The sequence below is a fragment of the Sebastes umbrosus genome, chromosome 3 (genome assembly GCF_015220745.1).
Source record: "Sebastes umbrosus isolate fSebUmb1 chromosome 3, fSebUmb1.pri, whole genome shotgun sequence".
Classification (NCBI taxonomy): Eukaryota; Metazoa; Chordata; class Actinopteri; order Perciformes; family Sebastidae; genus Sebastes; species Sebastes umbrosus.
Genome location: NC_051271.1, coordinates 40,803,368 through 40,820,664, shown reverse-complemented (window position 1 = coordinate 40,820,664; position 17,297 = coordinate 40,803,368). Strand labels below are relative to the sequence as shown.

Here is a 17,297-nt window from a genome sequence, read left to right as displayed (position 1 = left end):
TGCCAGGAAGCCTGCAATGACTGCCCTTCAACCGTCAGGCCCGTTTGCGCTGGTGTCGACAACACAGACAATGGAACCTGAACATGTGGGGGAATGTCATTTTCAGTGATGAGTCCAGGTTCTGTCTGCGAAAGTTGGATGGCAGGGTCAAAGTATGGAGACGACGCGGAGAACGCTATGCTGATTGTTGCACCGATGGAGTAACAGCTTTTGGTGGGGGCAGTGTCATGGTGTGGGGTGGCATCTCCCTCACTGGCAAAACAAGGCTTGTCATCATTGAAGGCCATCTCAATGCAGTGAGATATCATGAGGGGATTCTGCAGCCAGTGGCGACCCATATCTCCACAATCTGGCACCTAACTTCATCCTCCAAGATGACAACGCTCGCCCCCACAGAGCCAGGGTTATCACAGACTACCTCCACAATGTGGGAGTAGAGAGAATGGAACGGCCTGCCAAGAGTCCACACCTCAACCCAATTCAACCCTTGTAGGATCAGCTTGGGCGTGCTGTACGTGTTAGAGTGGACCAACACAACCACGCTGGCTGACCTGCAACAACTCCTGGTTGAGGAATGGAACGCCATCCCACAGCAACGTGTGACCAGGTTGGTGGACCCAGTAGGAGGAGGAGGTGCCAGGCTGGTGTGGGCTGCGTATGGATCTTCCACGCTACTGAGGCTCCTGACGGTGTATTAAATGAATAAAGTATAAAATAGCCAATATGTCTTGTTTGTTCCTTGTTACTGATAGAGAGTTCAATCATCCAATCCACCAAACAACTCAAAACAAGAGTCAATACCAACAGGAGAATACACTGTTTACCATTGACGGAGCATTTTGGCAATTGTTCTTGGGCGCTACCACATAATCAGCTGTGGCTGCTCATACCCACAAATGCATGATCCTTAACAAGTTGGACAATCATTGTGAAGGTAAATAAACAGGCTTTCCACGATGTAAAATACAATGACCATTAGCATTTTAACAACAGAGAAGATAATCCACCAAACACAAGTTTCCAAACTTTGTTTTTTCCAGTTTATTAAAGATATTGTTCCAGTAGAGATGGTTCCTGGTCCTCTAAGCAGGACTCAGTCCACAGTAGAAATACAGACTGCAGCTGTTATTCATGTGCAGGTGTTTGTTAAAAAGGTAACAGGCTACAGAGAGAAAACACTGCTGCTCTGATAACTCTGTTTCTTTATTAGTATTAGATCAGTTCAACACAAACTCCATCAAAAGTCTCTACAGCTGTTGAAGCCGACTGACAGCTGATTCACATGCTGTGCACATTATGAGGTTCAGTTTACTTAGAGTCGTCGTTTGAACAGATTTTCCGCCATCGAGTGTAATAGCCTACATAATGACAGTGGTGGAAGAAGTACCCAGAACTTTTTACTAAACTAATAGCAGTAGTAGTCTTCCGCAGTGTAGAAATACTCTGTTACAAATAAAAGTCCTGTATTCAAAAACTGTAAAAAAAAAAGTACAAACGTATTTGGATCAAAATATTAGGGATGAACCAATCCAACTTTTACAGTCCCGATACCGCATCGTATCGTATCGTATCATATCGTATCGAATCGTATCGTATCGTATCGTATCGTATCGTATCGTATCGTATCGTATCGTATCGGTGGATACCAGTGTTGAATTAATAAACTGTATGCCTCAACTGAGTGGAAGTGACTGGGATCTTCTTTTATGTGTAAGGAAACATTAGGCTTGATTTAAATATTGCTTTCCTAACTTTGCAAAACTAAATTCAACAAATAAATACATAGATATACATTTACTGAATTGTTATTTATTATTTGATTAATAAATCATACAACCAGCAACTTGGTAAAAAAAAATCTTCAAAATTAACAGGAAGTACAATTCAAGTATAACCATTTAATGCAGCAACACACTGGTCAAAAATTTAAACAGGAATTAAAATTCCAGTATATAATGTCTATTGTATCTAAACAGAATTTAATTGAATAGATCGGCCCCATTGTCACCGATATCCGATCCAGTTATTTGAGTCAGTATCAGCCCAATGTCCGATCCAGTTCATCCCGTCCAAACTATACTTGAAGTACCAAAAGTAAAAGTACTCATTATGCATATCCATTTCGGAATAACCAGGGTTGGATAGTAACGGATTACATGTAATCAGGATAACGTAATCAGATTACAAAAAATATGTAGGCTAACTATAATCAGACCAGATTACATTTGAAAAAAAAAATGTAATCAGATAATAGTTATTGTCATGGATTATTTGATTACATTTTGGATTATATCATAGCCTACAGTTATGCCAGCATGTTTTTGTAAGGCCAATTTGATTTGACCAATTCTAAATATGCCGAATGTGTTCCACTGTATGTCAAAGTAAGTTACTCCTCTCAGGTTGCCAGTTTTGTTAATGGTGATTTTTTATGATGATGATTTATAGATAATGGAGGTTTAATTCATTTTTATTTAGATTGAAAATGGAAGATGAAAATTTAGAGAAAGAACTCCAAAGTTGGGAAGTGAGTGGTGAAGCACGAGAGAGAGAGAGAGAGCGGCGGTGAGTGTGTGAGAACGAGCGAGCAGCGGAGTAGAAGATAACTATACTGTATATTATGGATATGTAACATATGAAGCTATCAGTTAATAGCAGAGGAAGCGACGTGAGCCCATGTCGCTGTACGGTAGGCTAACAAGAGCCAATGACAACATACGTAATATTGCCATCCTGATCAAGCTGTTAGCAATGTAATCACAGACTCCATCCTCCTTTCCGATATGGAGAAAAAAATACTTTACCACTGGGACTGACCTGGTGACCTCTGGGTTCTGTTTGACAGCAAGCAAGAGAGGTTCAGTTGAGGAGGATGGCCCAGCAGGGGAAACAGGCCAGCAGCAGAATCAGAACCCCCCTCTGGAGAATCACACCCACGCGCTTCACGTTACCGCTCCCTGCATGAAACAGGTAGATAAATAAGTGGAGCTGAACAACACCGATCACACTACTAAGCAAAGAATGAACGGGCCAAGAAAACAAACTTGAGACTCATTGTTGAGCTGCTTTAAGGAGGAAAGAGCAACTAACTGAGATATAAGGGTATAACTAGTGGTTGACAAACCAGTGCCAATGGAAATACCACATGGTGAAATTAACCACTTGCAACTGGCAAAAACTTTATTAATCAATAACAGTTTCAAAGGCAAGCTTATAGAAGGGCTCAACATGTCCTCCCAGCAGCTGCCAGAGAGACTCCTGCTGGTTCAGTTTTCCCAGGTGACCATAGAACACCATGCCGATGATACTGATCACAAAGACCATCAACTGGGAAATGACCTGGAAAAAACAAACATAATACTTTCTGCTCAGAGAGAGGCATGCAGGTTTTTATGATTTTGAAAAGCCGATTGCTTGAGATTAAGATTCTTAAAATGTTCATAAAACTATGTAATATACCATACAGTATATATTGGGAAGTGTCATTACAGTAGGTCTCCTATACATCAGACCAGCAATACATCATCCAGAGTAGGCTCTCATGACCACGCCCCCTTTTGGAGGAAAACAATCCCCTGTCCATCATAGACGGTAACAGAGTCAACAGAAGGAGTTGAAACATACGTTTTCTAGTTCATTAAAATGTCAGTTTTAATATCTAAAAAAATAATGCATGTTTGTATTGAAAACAGTTGAAACATAAGTCAATTTTAAACCAGAAGGAAAGTCAGAACAGATTGTTTGTTGATGTTTTTTTACAGTATTTTACATACATAAAAAAAACCTCTGGTACAGGTCTATATCAAGTTTCCTATAAGCTTTAAGGGAACACCAGAATCTCAACTCAGATATAAGCACAAACCAATAGTGTTTGACATCAGCATAGACTACTCACCATAAAGGGCTTGTTCTGGTGAATGCTGAAAAGGATAGCTACAATTTTTAGTACTTTTCATGTGATAAAAAGTAATAACTTTAACTTAAAGCAGTAGTAGAAAGAATGTTTTTGGCATCATTGGGCAAAAATTCCATAATAACCTTTCAGCATATTGTAATTCAAGTGTTCTGAGAGAAAACTAGACTTCTGCTCCTCCTCATGGCTCTGTTTTCAGGCTTTAGAACATCTAGCCCGTGACGGGAGACTTTGACCAATCAGGTCATTTCAGAGAGAGAGCGTTCCTATTGGTTGTTCATTCAGCGGAGACAGCTCAATCACTGGCGAACTCCGATCAAACTACGCAGCGCTTATCAGAGTTTGTGAGTGATTGACAGCTACTCATAGACAGCAGACTCCAGCTCGGCTCTGATTGGTTGTTTTCCTCCCCTCTGTGAAATCTTGCAGATGCCATTAGGAGCACCGGGAGACACCGGAGGACACCGGAGGACACAGAGGCACATGATTTTTTTTTCAGATTACCTGTCTCATGCACTACTGCCAGGATATAATGACCGTTTTATGAAATTACCTTTTTAAACATATTTTCTCCATTTCTACCTACTGCTGCTTTAAAGGAAAAATAACTCAACTTTTATACGAAGAGTTTGAAATATTCCAATCAAACAATTTTCTTTCAATAAATGTAGCAGTAGATGAATGTTGAATGTGCCATCTGTGTTCTTGGTGGGGGGAGGGTCTACTGTGTCATCACTCTATCTTGTTTCTGATTGGAGGAATAAGACTTGTTGCAAGACTTGTTCCAGCAATGCAAGGAGGTTCAGTAGGGGATGTCCTAGGAGCTGGTGGAGGTGATGCCTTAGCAGAGTTTGTCTCTGCGTTGGAGGTCGGCTGCTCTGTTTCAGTCAGGCTGGTGGTAAAGCCATCCTGCACTGCAGCAATGATCACAAGTTCAGCAGGAGGGGTCAGTGGAGCTGGAGTCGCAGCAGAGTCTGGCTCTCTGGTGGACTTTAACTTTTCCTTAAGGCTGGCCTTTTCATTATCACCCTCCCTGGCCTGATGTGATAGATGGAGATTCAGCAGGGGGTGTCGGAGATGCTGGAACAGCAGCAGAGTCTGGTTCTCTGGTGGGTTCTCCGGGCAGGGCATGGCCTTTTTTTCCTGAAACAATCTCACAGTGCAGAGGATTAAAACAAGCATGCCCTCTTTCTGTGTATCAATTTATCATAGCAATATCCATAATATACAAAATATGATGTGATGGCTGTTTTAATGGTTTACCATGACCTACTGTACATACAGCATGCACCACCTTCAGTGGGGTTTTCTCTGTGTGAAAAGCTTTGTTGTACTGGCTCAAGTTCAGCGCTGTATGCCATGTACATCTTCAACGCCGTGTAGAGAAAACTACTTTTCAACATCATAAACATGTCCACTTTTGTCTGGAGAATAAGACTTTCTGGCTGTGCTGTGAAATAAAAAGTGATTTTAAATGAACCTGTCCTTGTGGCTGTGAAATAAAGGAATCATACAAAGAAAATCTTGACTTTGTTTTTAATGGTGGGAGTTGAGCATTACAAAGCAAGAGCAGACGTCATCATTCAGTCATTCACAGATAAAATCCCTGATAAAACAACAATGCATTTATGGCTTATTACAGCATGCTTTGTGAGCACAGATGATGATTAAAGGAAAAAGTGTTCCATCATTTGTTTGGGGCAATTTTCTCACGGAGATCATAGTAAAAGTAATTCAGTTCTTCTCTGCTGCAAATTGGGAATAAAACGGACAGAAGGATATTCTGTTGCAACCACAGGGAACAAAGCAGGACAAGTAAATGAATAGTGTTTCCATTGCCATTATAAATAAATATAGAAACACTGTTTGCAATAAATTGTGTTCCCAACACTGCAGTGGTGAAATTATTTCTGATAACTTTAATTTCTCCAGTGAACATGCAGGTCCAGTGTGTCGATCCCTTTTATTCTAAGAAACATTCCAAGTGAAAATGCTGTATCACAACAGCTTATCCACAATAATAAGCTCTATGTAAATCAGTGTTGAACATGATTTTGTGACCAATGTGTTGAGTTCAAGGAACTCCGATGACAACCAATGATTGGGTTAGTTTGACAGCTGTTCTTTGTTCTCAGAGACGCTATTGTAGCAAAACTATTTGCAGATGTGTGGGGAGAGTTGTGTAACTGTGTCTCAATCCGTGTGTGCGTAATCACATTTGTAAATGTGTAAAAGAATCTCTAAATGCGTACTGAGATTTGTGAATGTGTACAGGAATATGCAAATGTGTGTTCAGAATCTGTCTGCATAATCACATTTGTAAATGTGTAAAAAAATTCCAAAACTGTATTCAGAGTTGCAAGTGTATTGAGATTTGTGTAGACAAATCTGTAAACGCGTACATAAATCTGTAAATGTGTACACAAATTGTAAATGCGTACATAGATATTACTGGCTGAATAGTCGAACAGATTTGTCTTTACATTTACAAATTTCAATACACTTCACTTGCAAATCTGAATGCAGATTTGGAGATTCTTTTACACATTTACAAATCTGGTTACGCACACACAGATTCTGAACACACATTTGCAGATTCTTGTAAACATTCACAAATCTCAGTACGCATTTAGAGATTCTTTTACACATTTACAGATTGAGACACAGTTACACAACTCTCCACGCGTTTGCAAATAGTTTTGCGACATAATGGCCCCATACTCTAATAGCCTCTCACTCAATATGTTAATCAAAAGCTGAAAAAGCACATACAGATACCTACTGCTACATAATGTAATCCTGCACTGCTTGGGCTATCTGTGCCCATATTCAGTCACTGGTTTACCACTATTTGTGGTCATACTGGGAAATCTGTGATAATAATGCACTTGGTGTAAGGGACCATGGTCCTTCCTGACTGTCCCGAAGCTCAGAGAGAGGCGTGCAGGTTTTTATGATCTTGAAAAGCAGATTGCTTAAAAATTAAGATTCTCAACATTTTCATAAAACTATGTAATATACCATACAGTTTATATTGGGAAGTGTCATTACAGTAGGTCTCCTATACATCAGACTGGCAATACATCATCCAGAGTAGGCTCTCATGACAACGCCCCCTTTGGGGGAAACTAATCCCGTGTCCCTCATAGACGGTCACAGAGGAAAGAGAAGAAGTTGAAACATGTCTCCAAACTTCTACTTTAAGCTCGCTAACAATAATAACGCTATGCTGAAGAGTTGCTGTGTAGTTGGTTGCACCAACAATAAATCCAAAAATGCTGATCTCTGATTTGTTCCCCTACCGTGTCCTAAAAAATATATAATAGAGGAGTTTTATGGCTCCAAGCTATAGACCAGACCAGCATGGCCTTATGGCTCCAAGTTATAGACCAGACCAGCTTGGCTTTATGGCTCCAAGCTATAGACCAGACCAGCATGGACTTATGGCTCCAAGCTATAGACCAGACCAGCATGGCATTATGGCTCCAAGCTATAGACCAGACCAGCTTGGCTTTATGGCTCAAAGCTATAGACCAGACCAGCATGGCTTTGTGGCTCCAAGCTATAGACCAGACCAACATGGCTTTATGGCTCCAAGCTATAGACCAGACCAGCATGGCCTTATGGCTCCAAGCTATAGACCAGACCAGCTTGGCTTTATGGCTCCAAGCTATAGACCAGACCAGCATGGCTTTATGGCTCCAAGCTATAGACCAGACCAGCATGGCTTTATGGCTCCAAGCTATAGACGATTCAATTCAATTCAAATTATTTTTAAATAGCATCAGATCATAACAGAAGTTATCTCAAGACGCTTTTCATATAGAGCAGGTCTAGGCCGTACCCTATAAATTAGAGACCCAACAAGAGATCCCCCATGAGCATGCATTCTTATGGGTAGAAACCTTGGGCAGGACCAGGCTCTGGGTGGGCCACCTGCTTTGACCGGAGCAGCATCGCGTCTCGCCGAGGCTGCGCTCCCGTTTGGGGGAAAGAACCTCACTGTTGTTGTGGAATTTCTTATACAAAGGTTAACTCATTCAGCAAGAAGGAAGAAGCCCAGGAGGCTTTGATGTCTTATGCAGAAGGTTTTATTGAAGCTTGATCAAGGAAAGTTGTCCGGTCTCCATGTTGGTGTGTTCTCTGCGCGAAGCCCTCACAACTCTGCCCTTTCCCCCGGTGCTCAGTCCTCCTGGTGCCCTACTATGTTTTGACTTACAAGAGACTTCGCTTCTCTGTGACCTTGATTGCCCCAGCAACGGGCTTCACTCCCTACTGTAGACACAACTGCACAGATAACAGTATCATCCCCAGACAGGAATACAACCCAGCCGGTTATTAACACGTTGGTTATTCACAGACAACACTTAGCCTAACGGGATTCAGTCAGATATGTAGAGTTTATGGATTAGCAATATCTGGTCACTGTGTTGGACGGGGAAAGACTGAAGGGACATGGCGGCGATCGACATTCATTTATTAAGGTATCGCAAACGCTCAGGTTCAGGCAAGGTCGCAAAATATTTATTAGACATGTGTATAAAACAAAGGTTTGTATAACAAGAGATGAATGCATACAAACTTGTCAAAAATTCCATTGAAGTCTATGAGATCTTCAGTCTTCTTTCCCCCAAAAGGGGGCGCGGCCTTGACTTTTTGCGGAGTACCCGTATGTGCCGGTCTGATGTATAGAATGGAGATTCTTGTTGTCATTGGGCATGTTAGTACTAAATAGAAAAAAGAAAACAAATGTATGGAAAAGACTGGTGGTGGACAGCCACATCATGATGCACTGGAGGGTTCAGTGTTTCAACTGGAGGTGGAGAAAGAGAGTGTTGACAAATAAATGAGATAAAAGCTTGCAAATGCATTACTGTACATTTCCATAACTCTTGCTGAATGTCTGTACAAAATGAAGACAAATGAAATGTGCAAAGGACTGTATCTCATCAAACTGCTGTTTCATAAAGTCACATATTGTGCATACGTCAGCATTCAGCTACTAGATTTATAAAATGGCAAGCACAGCTCCAGGCTCGATTTGATCAAATCATTTCTCACTCTAGTTTTTGGTTTTGTAAACAGTAACATTCAAAGAAGTTCTCACTGACAGCCTGGAGAATGTAGAGATATATAAGCATCAGTAAAGTGAAATGTTTCCTATCTTCTTTGTATCCGTGTATGAATGGAATCAAATACTGATCCACTATGTGTATTTGAGCTTGTGTATGTGTGTAAACAGCCCAGTCGCACAGCAGTTCATCAAATAGTCACAACATTTGATGTATTGATTTGTATATATGGACACGAATTTCAATTCTTTTTTGTGATGGTCAGCAAAGAATCAAATAAAAAAATACTGGACTTTCGGCCAGGAGACCGGTGTTCGTGTCCGGTGTGAAACCTCAAGTCAAAGTTGATTTATTGGTCATGTAACTTCCGTACCTAAGTTACAGCACTTCCGGTATTATTTTAACCCAAACCACGATCTTTTCCTAAAGCTAACTAAGTAGTTTGTTGCCTAAGCCTAACCAAGTCGATCTATTCCTAAACCTAACTAAGTCGTTTTATTTTGAAAAAACTGGAGTGGAAATTGACATGTGCGTCACGTGTTGTTGGACATTCGTAAGAAAACGCACAAAAATACGTTGTTGATAGTCGTGCTGAGTGTCACGAAAAAAAGGGAAATTCATGTCTATGTACACGAATCAAATAGATTCAATTTCGTGACTATTTAACGAGCTGCCGTGAGACTGCGTTTGTGTAAAAGGCCCACTACTGCTCTATTAAACGATATGCCTGTAAACATGTCCAAATGTCTTCCTTTCTTGTCTTTACATTCCTTGTTTTCTCACTGTAATAACTCATAAAAGAAATAAAAGAATAAATAAATAAATACATGACATAGAATACATTCAAGTACATCAGTTCCTCAATACTAGAAAACAAGCAGGTTCTGCTTTTGCAGCTTGCACCACTCTACAGCCTGCTTGTTGGCTGACTGTTTGGTTTGTGGGCTACAGTACGTGCACAGCATTATAGTCAGTAACCACATGCACGTCGACGATCACAAACTGGCTCTATGATGTTGAGAGTTCTTGTGATCATTTGAGCTGTCATGGAGCTCAGTGACACAGGCGTGTTTCTGAGGTAAACTCACCTCACACTGCCCACCCTTAACACCCCAGTTCCGGGTCACTCTCTACCCACACCTGCAGCAGCTGTGGGCTCACTGGTGACCTTGTGTATCTGAGGTTACACGCCACAGGTTGTCATTTAAAAAGACTTCAGAGGTTGTGGACCACTCATAGTGCAGTGAGGGTGCGGAACAGCTGAGTGAGGCAGAAGACGGAGGCGGTGAGCGCGGTGCACTGCTTCGCCAGCAACTTGGAGCTCAGGGTCCTGGCAGCTGCGTTTGCTGCTGGCTCGCTCTGCTGCCAGACAGAAGTCCCTGAACGAACGGGCCACGTCTGCCAGACCTGCAACCGCCTCTGTGTTCCTTCGGTCGCACCTTTCACAACCGGAGAACCAGAGGCATATACCTGCCAACTCCACCAGGGTCCGGAAACTGTCAGCCAGGGAGTGAAGCATTTCCTGTGGGCTCTGTCCGATCCCTACCACCTTCTGGCAGCCTGACATCAGCCGCCGCGCCTCTATCTGGAGCACCCTCTTGTTCTCTGTAAAGTGGGTGGGACAGGTGTCCCTTGGGTGGCGACCTCCATGGCTCGCCACAGATCGGTCAGCACCGCTGTTTTCCAGAAAGGAAAGGAGCTGGTCCACGTCTACGCGGAGTACTTGGAAACCTGTTGGGGGTTCTGGGTAGCGCTGCTGGCCTAGCCGACTGATAGTGTCCTTGTGCATTTGGGGCAGGAAACGGTCAGAGGCGTCAGACAGCGGTGAGAGGAGAGGGCTAAGCTCAGAGGTAGAGGAGGAGAAAAGGATGGAGCGTGGGAAGGAGGGAGAGCGGGTGGAGGAGGTGGAGAGGAAGGAGGGAACGGGTGGAGTGGTCATGAGAGGAACACCTGCAGGAGTCACGCCGCTGCTCTGTGTGCGGCAGGAGAACTCGTAGACGGTCAGCTCCTCATCGAAGCTGTCCCCGCTGCTGAAGCAGTTGGTATACACCGTTGGGCAACCACAGGCATCCAGCGGCACCTGCACCCCTTCCACAACCGACTCGCATCCAGATGCTAGCACAGACGTGCAGCCAAACTCAGACTTCAATGGTGGGGCGGTCCCCACCTCGGCTAGGCTCTTTGTCTGGGAGATATCCTCACAGATAGTAAACACCTTGCAGCCTGAAGAAAGAGGTTTTGGTGAGTCTGAATTCGGCCTACAAAAACCCATCAAAGGTCTGTCGCTACTGGTCCGTCTTACTTTCTGTGACTGACTATGAAAAGGGAGTCCTGGTCCATTTAGGTTCTGCGTGGTCACCACTATCGGAGGGAGGATAGAACATGACTGATACATTTTATAACCTGGAATGTCTTCACCTGGACTTGTGACCTTCATCTTTGATTCTGGAGCATCTTTTATAGGGCCAGGAGTGTCCATCTTTAGGCCTGAGCTGTCTCTTTGGAGGCTGATACCTAGGGAGGCTGGGGGCTCTGTTATTGGTCCTGGTGTGTTCTTGATAGGTCCGGTGTACAGAAGCTTTTGGTGTTGGGGTTTGGGCTCAGTCTGGACAGGCGATGGAGAGCTCACCTCCATCACCTCTGACACAGAATGAGAACTTTTTGCCATGTTTGTTTCAAAGAATAACTCTCCATCCACTTCAGATCCTGTAACTGTTGTATCCGAATCATCTGACTCCACTGATTCTGCCGTTTCGAAGTCGATCGTTTGCGTGACGTCATCAACATCCGTAACTTTGATGGTGATCTCGACGTCCTTCCTGTTGTTGTCCTCAGCAGAACTCTGAGCTACATTCCCCACCCCAGCTTGGTTGAGGACTTCCTGGGAGCGCGATAAATAGAGGGGCAACTGTTGAATCTTCCCCCTCAGTGTGGAGGCAGATAGGCGACCCATAATGCTTGGGGAACAGGTCTGGATAAGGAAGTGAGTCGGAGAAGGAGGCGCTTTGGAGAGATTATGGATCGTGGTTGCGTTAACTTTCGCTAAACTAAGACTAGTTAAGCTATCTTTAGCCTCAGCAATTAGCCCAGTGGAATTACTTCTGGGTTTGTCTATACTTTGATCCGAACATGAAGCATGTGTAACCTCACGCTGCAATCTGGTACCTGAATTAAATGTAGGGGATGTGGCCCTCGTTGCAGCTCCAAGTTTTGCAGTGATAGAGTTTATAGCTCGAGTATAATCAGAATTTACTGAACTAACTCTTGTGTGAGCTTCAGTGTTGGTAAGAGACTTAATAGTTATTTGAGACTCACTTTTACTTGCTGTAGCCAAAGTTGCACTAATGCTATGCTTTGTAGCCCAGTCATCTTTTTTGTCACCTGAACTAGAATTTAAGGAATTACTTGCGTCATCATCGAAAAAAACATTGTCTGAATTGGTGCTGTCGGTAACTTCGTCGCTAGTAGTCATAGCAGAGCTAACAACACCGATGGCATCATCCTCACTGGTGGTGATGTCTAAATGGAATTGTGCTTTGTTAGTGTGGCTTTGTTTGCTGAGTGGCATCACCTCAGAGTTAGATGAACACATTTCGGTTGAGGCTCCCGTGTTTTCGCTGCTTCCTTCGCCCTGCACTAAACAGTCACTTTGGGATTTGTGAAGAACTGGTACTGGAGGTAGAGGGGATGAAGGTGGAGGTGGCGGTGGTGAGTATGATGACTTTTCAAGCACACCTTCAAGCACATGTTCCTCTACATGTGAGTTTTGCTCCAGGGCAATCAGACACGCTCCCAAAAGGCCATTACTACTCTTTTTATTCACATCTATCAAACCTGCAGGCAGTGTGTTGGCCTCTGGCTGCCTCTCGGCACCTATCAGTGGTCTCTTTGAACTGGATGAGTACCCTCTCGCCCCTTCTTTCTTCCCTTCTTCCCCATTACCTTCCTCCTCAGTGCTTTCTGGCAAAAACATATGATTAGTGAATGGCCCGTTCCCTGACACACCTGCTGTCTCCTCCTCCTCCTCTCCCTCCTCTTTCCCCTCACCCATCTCCTCCTCTTCCTGGCCTTCCTCCTTTCCGTCACCCCTCCGATCGGCGCTCTCCTTCCCGTCTGGATCCACCCGGCAGCGGACAACGGTGATGGTAGGAGACGCTGCCTTCACCAGATCTGTGACCGATTTGGATTCCATTGCGTCAGGTTCCATCTCCATTTCTTGTTTCCTGGTCCTGGAGGGGTCTCTAGTCTGCTCACAAGACCCCAAACCACAAGTAGAGCCAGGCCCACGTGAGCAGGATTTAGACAGGATGGGTTTTGACTCGAGCAGAGCTGGTTCTCCTTCAGAGTGAGTCAAAGAGGAGACCGTAGGACTTGGATTCTGGGTTTGCTCTGAAGGTTCAGGATCTGAACTCAGCACCTGTGTATTGTTGGCTTCTGCCAAAAGGTTCCTATGAAGCCTACTAGAGACCAGGTCCTGCTTTACTGGATCTGGCTCTGGATATGACACCCTAGAGGTGTAATCAGTTTCCATGAAGGAACGGCGCTTACGGGATCTTTTTCTGAGCTGGAACAACGTCTCTCTGCCTCCTCCTTCCTCGTCTCCTCCTTTTCTGTCTTCTTCCACGTTTCCGTCTTTGTCTGCGTCCGTCACTGAGACTCTGATGTCACTGAGGCTGAGTGTGCTGAGGAAGTCCAGTTTCATCTCTGTGTGAATATCTGTAAGATAGTAACCAAACTTGTGTTAAAAACAGAGCGCACATCAAAAGCTTTTTTACGTTTCACAAAGCAAACGAATCCCTCCTGTGTTCTGTGTACACAGAAGCAGGAAACAGACAACACTGTAGGTAATCCACATCAACTCAGTAACACATTCACTTTAGCATCACTCTCTTTTAGTGTGAGGGTTTATGTCAAAGATGAGTGGCAGGGTAACTGCAATCAAAAGCAGTGTTTTGTGATTTCAGGAACTATTTTATTTATATAATAATGAGTTCTACTGAGTTCTACATCACCTTGGGTACCACTGGGGATGGTGGAGACAACTTCCTAATCTTATTTTTGTCTCCCTCACATTAACAGCTTCAGTTTGATTTGCTCGCTACAATCTCTTCATTCAAAATCCTACTTAAAATATTCGTAATAATATTCTAAATATAATGTACACTTGAACTGATATTGATTTTTTTAGGTGGGCCTTTCTTTAGGTGTCTAAAATACGTCTTGCTGCTGCCCCCGTCCACAGCAGTACCTTGCTTTGCTCCCGTGCTGGTACTCCTGTCTGTTTCTCCAGACTGGGGGCGTGCTGACCGTCATCTACTGTAGGTAACACACTGACTATGGATGAGTACCTCATACAACCCCACTGAGAAACACCACAACTATCCCTTTAAATAAAAGTACTTGGGGTGTAAGAGAATATCGATACGTATGAGTATTAGGATATTATGTTTTGCGATACTGTATCGATTCTCCAAAATACTATTGATTTTTAATTAACCTCTTAAAAATCAAGGTATCATGTCATGTTAGCTTGTCGAGAAGTAGGCTAAAATAGGCTAAATTTTGGCGATAAAAAACTGGCAATGCCATTTTCAAAGGGGTCCCATCACCTCTGACCTCCAGATAATTGAATGTAAATGGGTTCTATGGGTACCCACGAGTCTCCCCTTTACAGACATGCCCACTTTATGATAATCACATGCAGTTTGGGGCAAAAAACATGCAGTTTTTTGTATGAGGTACAAATGCCTATTCTAAAATGGTGTATTTCTGGTGTGTTCTTTATAGTATGACAGTTTTCCTAAAATTAGAATTTTAAAAAATCGCGATATATCACCTTGCTTACTGTATCACAATATATATCGCAATAGATTGAATCGTTACTCTGGTATCGTGATATGTATCGTATCGCCAGATTCTTGCTTATACACAGCCCAAGTTCTCATTCTGCAGTAAAATGTCTTACTAGTAGATTACTATGTATGACATTAGTAGATTCTGTTGCATCAATGCAGAATTTACTGTTGTAGCTGGTTAGGTTGTTAAATCCAGTGGTTCCCAACTAAGGGCACAAGAGAAATCAGAGGGTTGGTGAGATGATAAATGGGACATGAAAGAAGAAAAGAGAACGTTCTGTTGCACAAATTTGTATTAATTTTTTTTACTTTTTTGTACTCTATTATTTCTTTGTGTAAAATATTGGATAAATTGACCTCTTTGGGTCTTGAACAGTTATTTCAAAGAAACCACTTGGGAAGTTTAGCGGTGAAATCTCTCTGTGAAACATGTGACAAATGGACCCAATCAGGACACTGCTTTTTTTGTCAGGAGTCACAGACCAGCCAAAAAGGTTGGGAGCAACTGGTTCAATCTTTAACTTGCATTGTTTCTTGTCTGAAGAGTAACTGGTGACTATATCTGTTAAATTAATATTTCCCTCAGTGGAGTAGAAGTACAATGTAGCTCAAATTGGAAACAAGTACAACTACCTCAAAGTTGTATTAAAGTGGTACTTTTCCACCATTTGACTAATACAGTAGATACTGTATTTTTGGAGAGTTGAGTGTACTGGATGGAATGCTTGCACTGAGCTCTATAAGTTCTATAGTCTGGATCTATATAGTCAGTGGACCACATCCAGGTCACTGTTAGTAGGTGTGGTCAAAAGTGTGGTCCACTACTTTCCTGGCAGTTATGTTACATTGCTTTATTGTATAATGCAATGTTGTGTCACTTTTGTGGAGTAACAACTTCAACCACTAGATGGCAGCAAAAACAGAATTAACAGCCCGTGTTTCCATCACTCTACAGGGCCTGAGATTCCTGTGATCAGCCTCACTATGAAAGCCTCACCTCTTGGCATGGCCCCCAAGGTTGGGTCTTCAGGGGAAGTGAAGCGATCTCTGGCATCAAAGAACTCCTCATCGGAGCTGCTGTCTCCAAAGCCAGGTGGTGGCTGAAGGATGGGGATGGGCTCCATGTCAACTGCTGTAGCCGGACCTTCCTCCACCTCCTCCCAATCTTCTCCCTCATTGTGATGCGGGGGGCGGGGCAGGCTGCGAGCGCTGTCGGGGGTGATGTTGGAGCAGAGTTTGTAATAGCAGCGAGCGTCGCTTTGGTCGAAGTTGAACACAAAGTCCATGTGTGAGGGGGAGGACAGGGAAGGGGACATTGAATGTTCCCTAAAACTTCCCTCAATGCTTCCTCTTTCACCTGCTCTTCTCGCTGACTCCCTCCTCCTCCTCCTCCTCCTCAACTCCTCTTCTTCATCTTCGTCGTCCTCGCTGGCCTCTGGAGGGCTCGGCAGGAAGTCCACAAGGCGAGAGAGCTCGGCGAAACACAGGGAGCTGTCATCGGAGCAGGGGTTACCTGAACATTTTTGGCTCGGAGAGGGGGAGACGGGTGCGAGGAGTTGGGGGTCGGCTCCGTCGCCTGACCTCCTGCAGCCCCCTCCTCGCCTGCCATGAGCTGTGAGGTGGATGAGTGGATGGGCGTGGGCCGGTGGAGGGGTGAGCAGGTGGGCCTGGACATGTCTATGAGAGTAGGGATGAAGCTGAAATGGGGAGTGGCTATGGGCATGAGTTTGTGAGGGAACACTGGGGTGGACGGAGGAAGAAGAACATGAAATCAAGTCATCTTCCTCCAAAGCGTCGAGGGAGTCGCTGGAGGGGCTGGTGATGACACGAGAGTCAGTATTACAAGAATCTGATGCTTCTGACACAGATGGCTGCTCCTCGGCTGCTCGCACCTCTCCTTCCACTTTTTCCCCTCGCTCCCCAGAATCATTGTCCGTTATCTCGGTCTGTGTTTGCCGACCACCCTGCGCTCTCTCCGTCTCCTCCTTGTGCTCTGTATCTTCACTCTTACTCTCTCTATTCTTATTTAAGGGAGACTTTTCCTTTTCGGTGTCAGCATCCTTTTCTTCCTTTTGCTTTTCATCCTCCCAAAGTTTATCTCCCTTTTCTTTGCCGTTTTTGTTTCTCCTTCTGTTTCTGTCTTTTCTTTTTCTCCCGTCTGGGTCTGACGAGGATCTGAGACGAGGGCAGGGCCTCTCGTCATGAGATACCGGGGTGACCAGCCCCTCCATGTCCAAGTCTGAGGAGGTGTCTGAGTCGCTGCCACACCGTGATACATAACCTGTGAACATACACCAACATGAAAACAAGACAAAAGTTATTCATTATTTAGAACATCCTGGTGTGTATGGCAAGCCATTTTAACATTTTTAGCTAAGCTTGACTACCCAGAATTAACGCTGAAGATATTCACAATGGCATTATTCCATTGGGACTAGTCCGAATTTTCATTATATA

At 43.8% G+C, this 17,297-nt stretch overlaps 1 protein-coding gene across 4 annotated transcripts in view; it reads right to left on the bottom strand.

Moving 5' to 3' along the window:
- Positions 1–9,506: 9,506 nt before the first annotated feature.
- The window catches only part of LOC119483243 (FERM and PDZ domain-containing protein 1), an 85,719-nt gene continuing 77,928 nt past the window's right edge, over positions 9,507–17,297 (bottom strand). For all 4 annotated transcript variants that reach the window (XM_037761336.1, XM_037761337.1, XM_037761338.1 and 1 more), the window contains 2 exons: positions 15,838–17,121; positions 9,507–13,701 (listed from right to left, as the gene is read on the bottom strand). In XM_037761336.1, the coding sequence (XP_037617264.1) occupies positions 10,190–13,701; positions 15,838–17,121 (4,796 nt within the window). In that variant the 3' untranslated portion in view covers positions 9,507–10,189. The remainder of the gene's footprint in view (positions 13,702–15,837; positions 17,122–17,297) is intronic.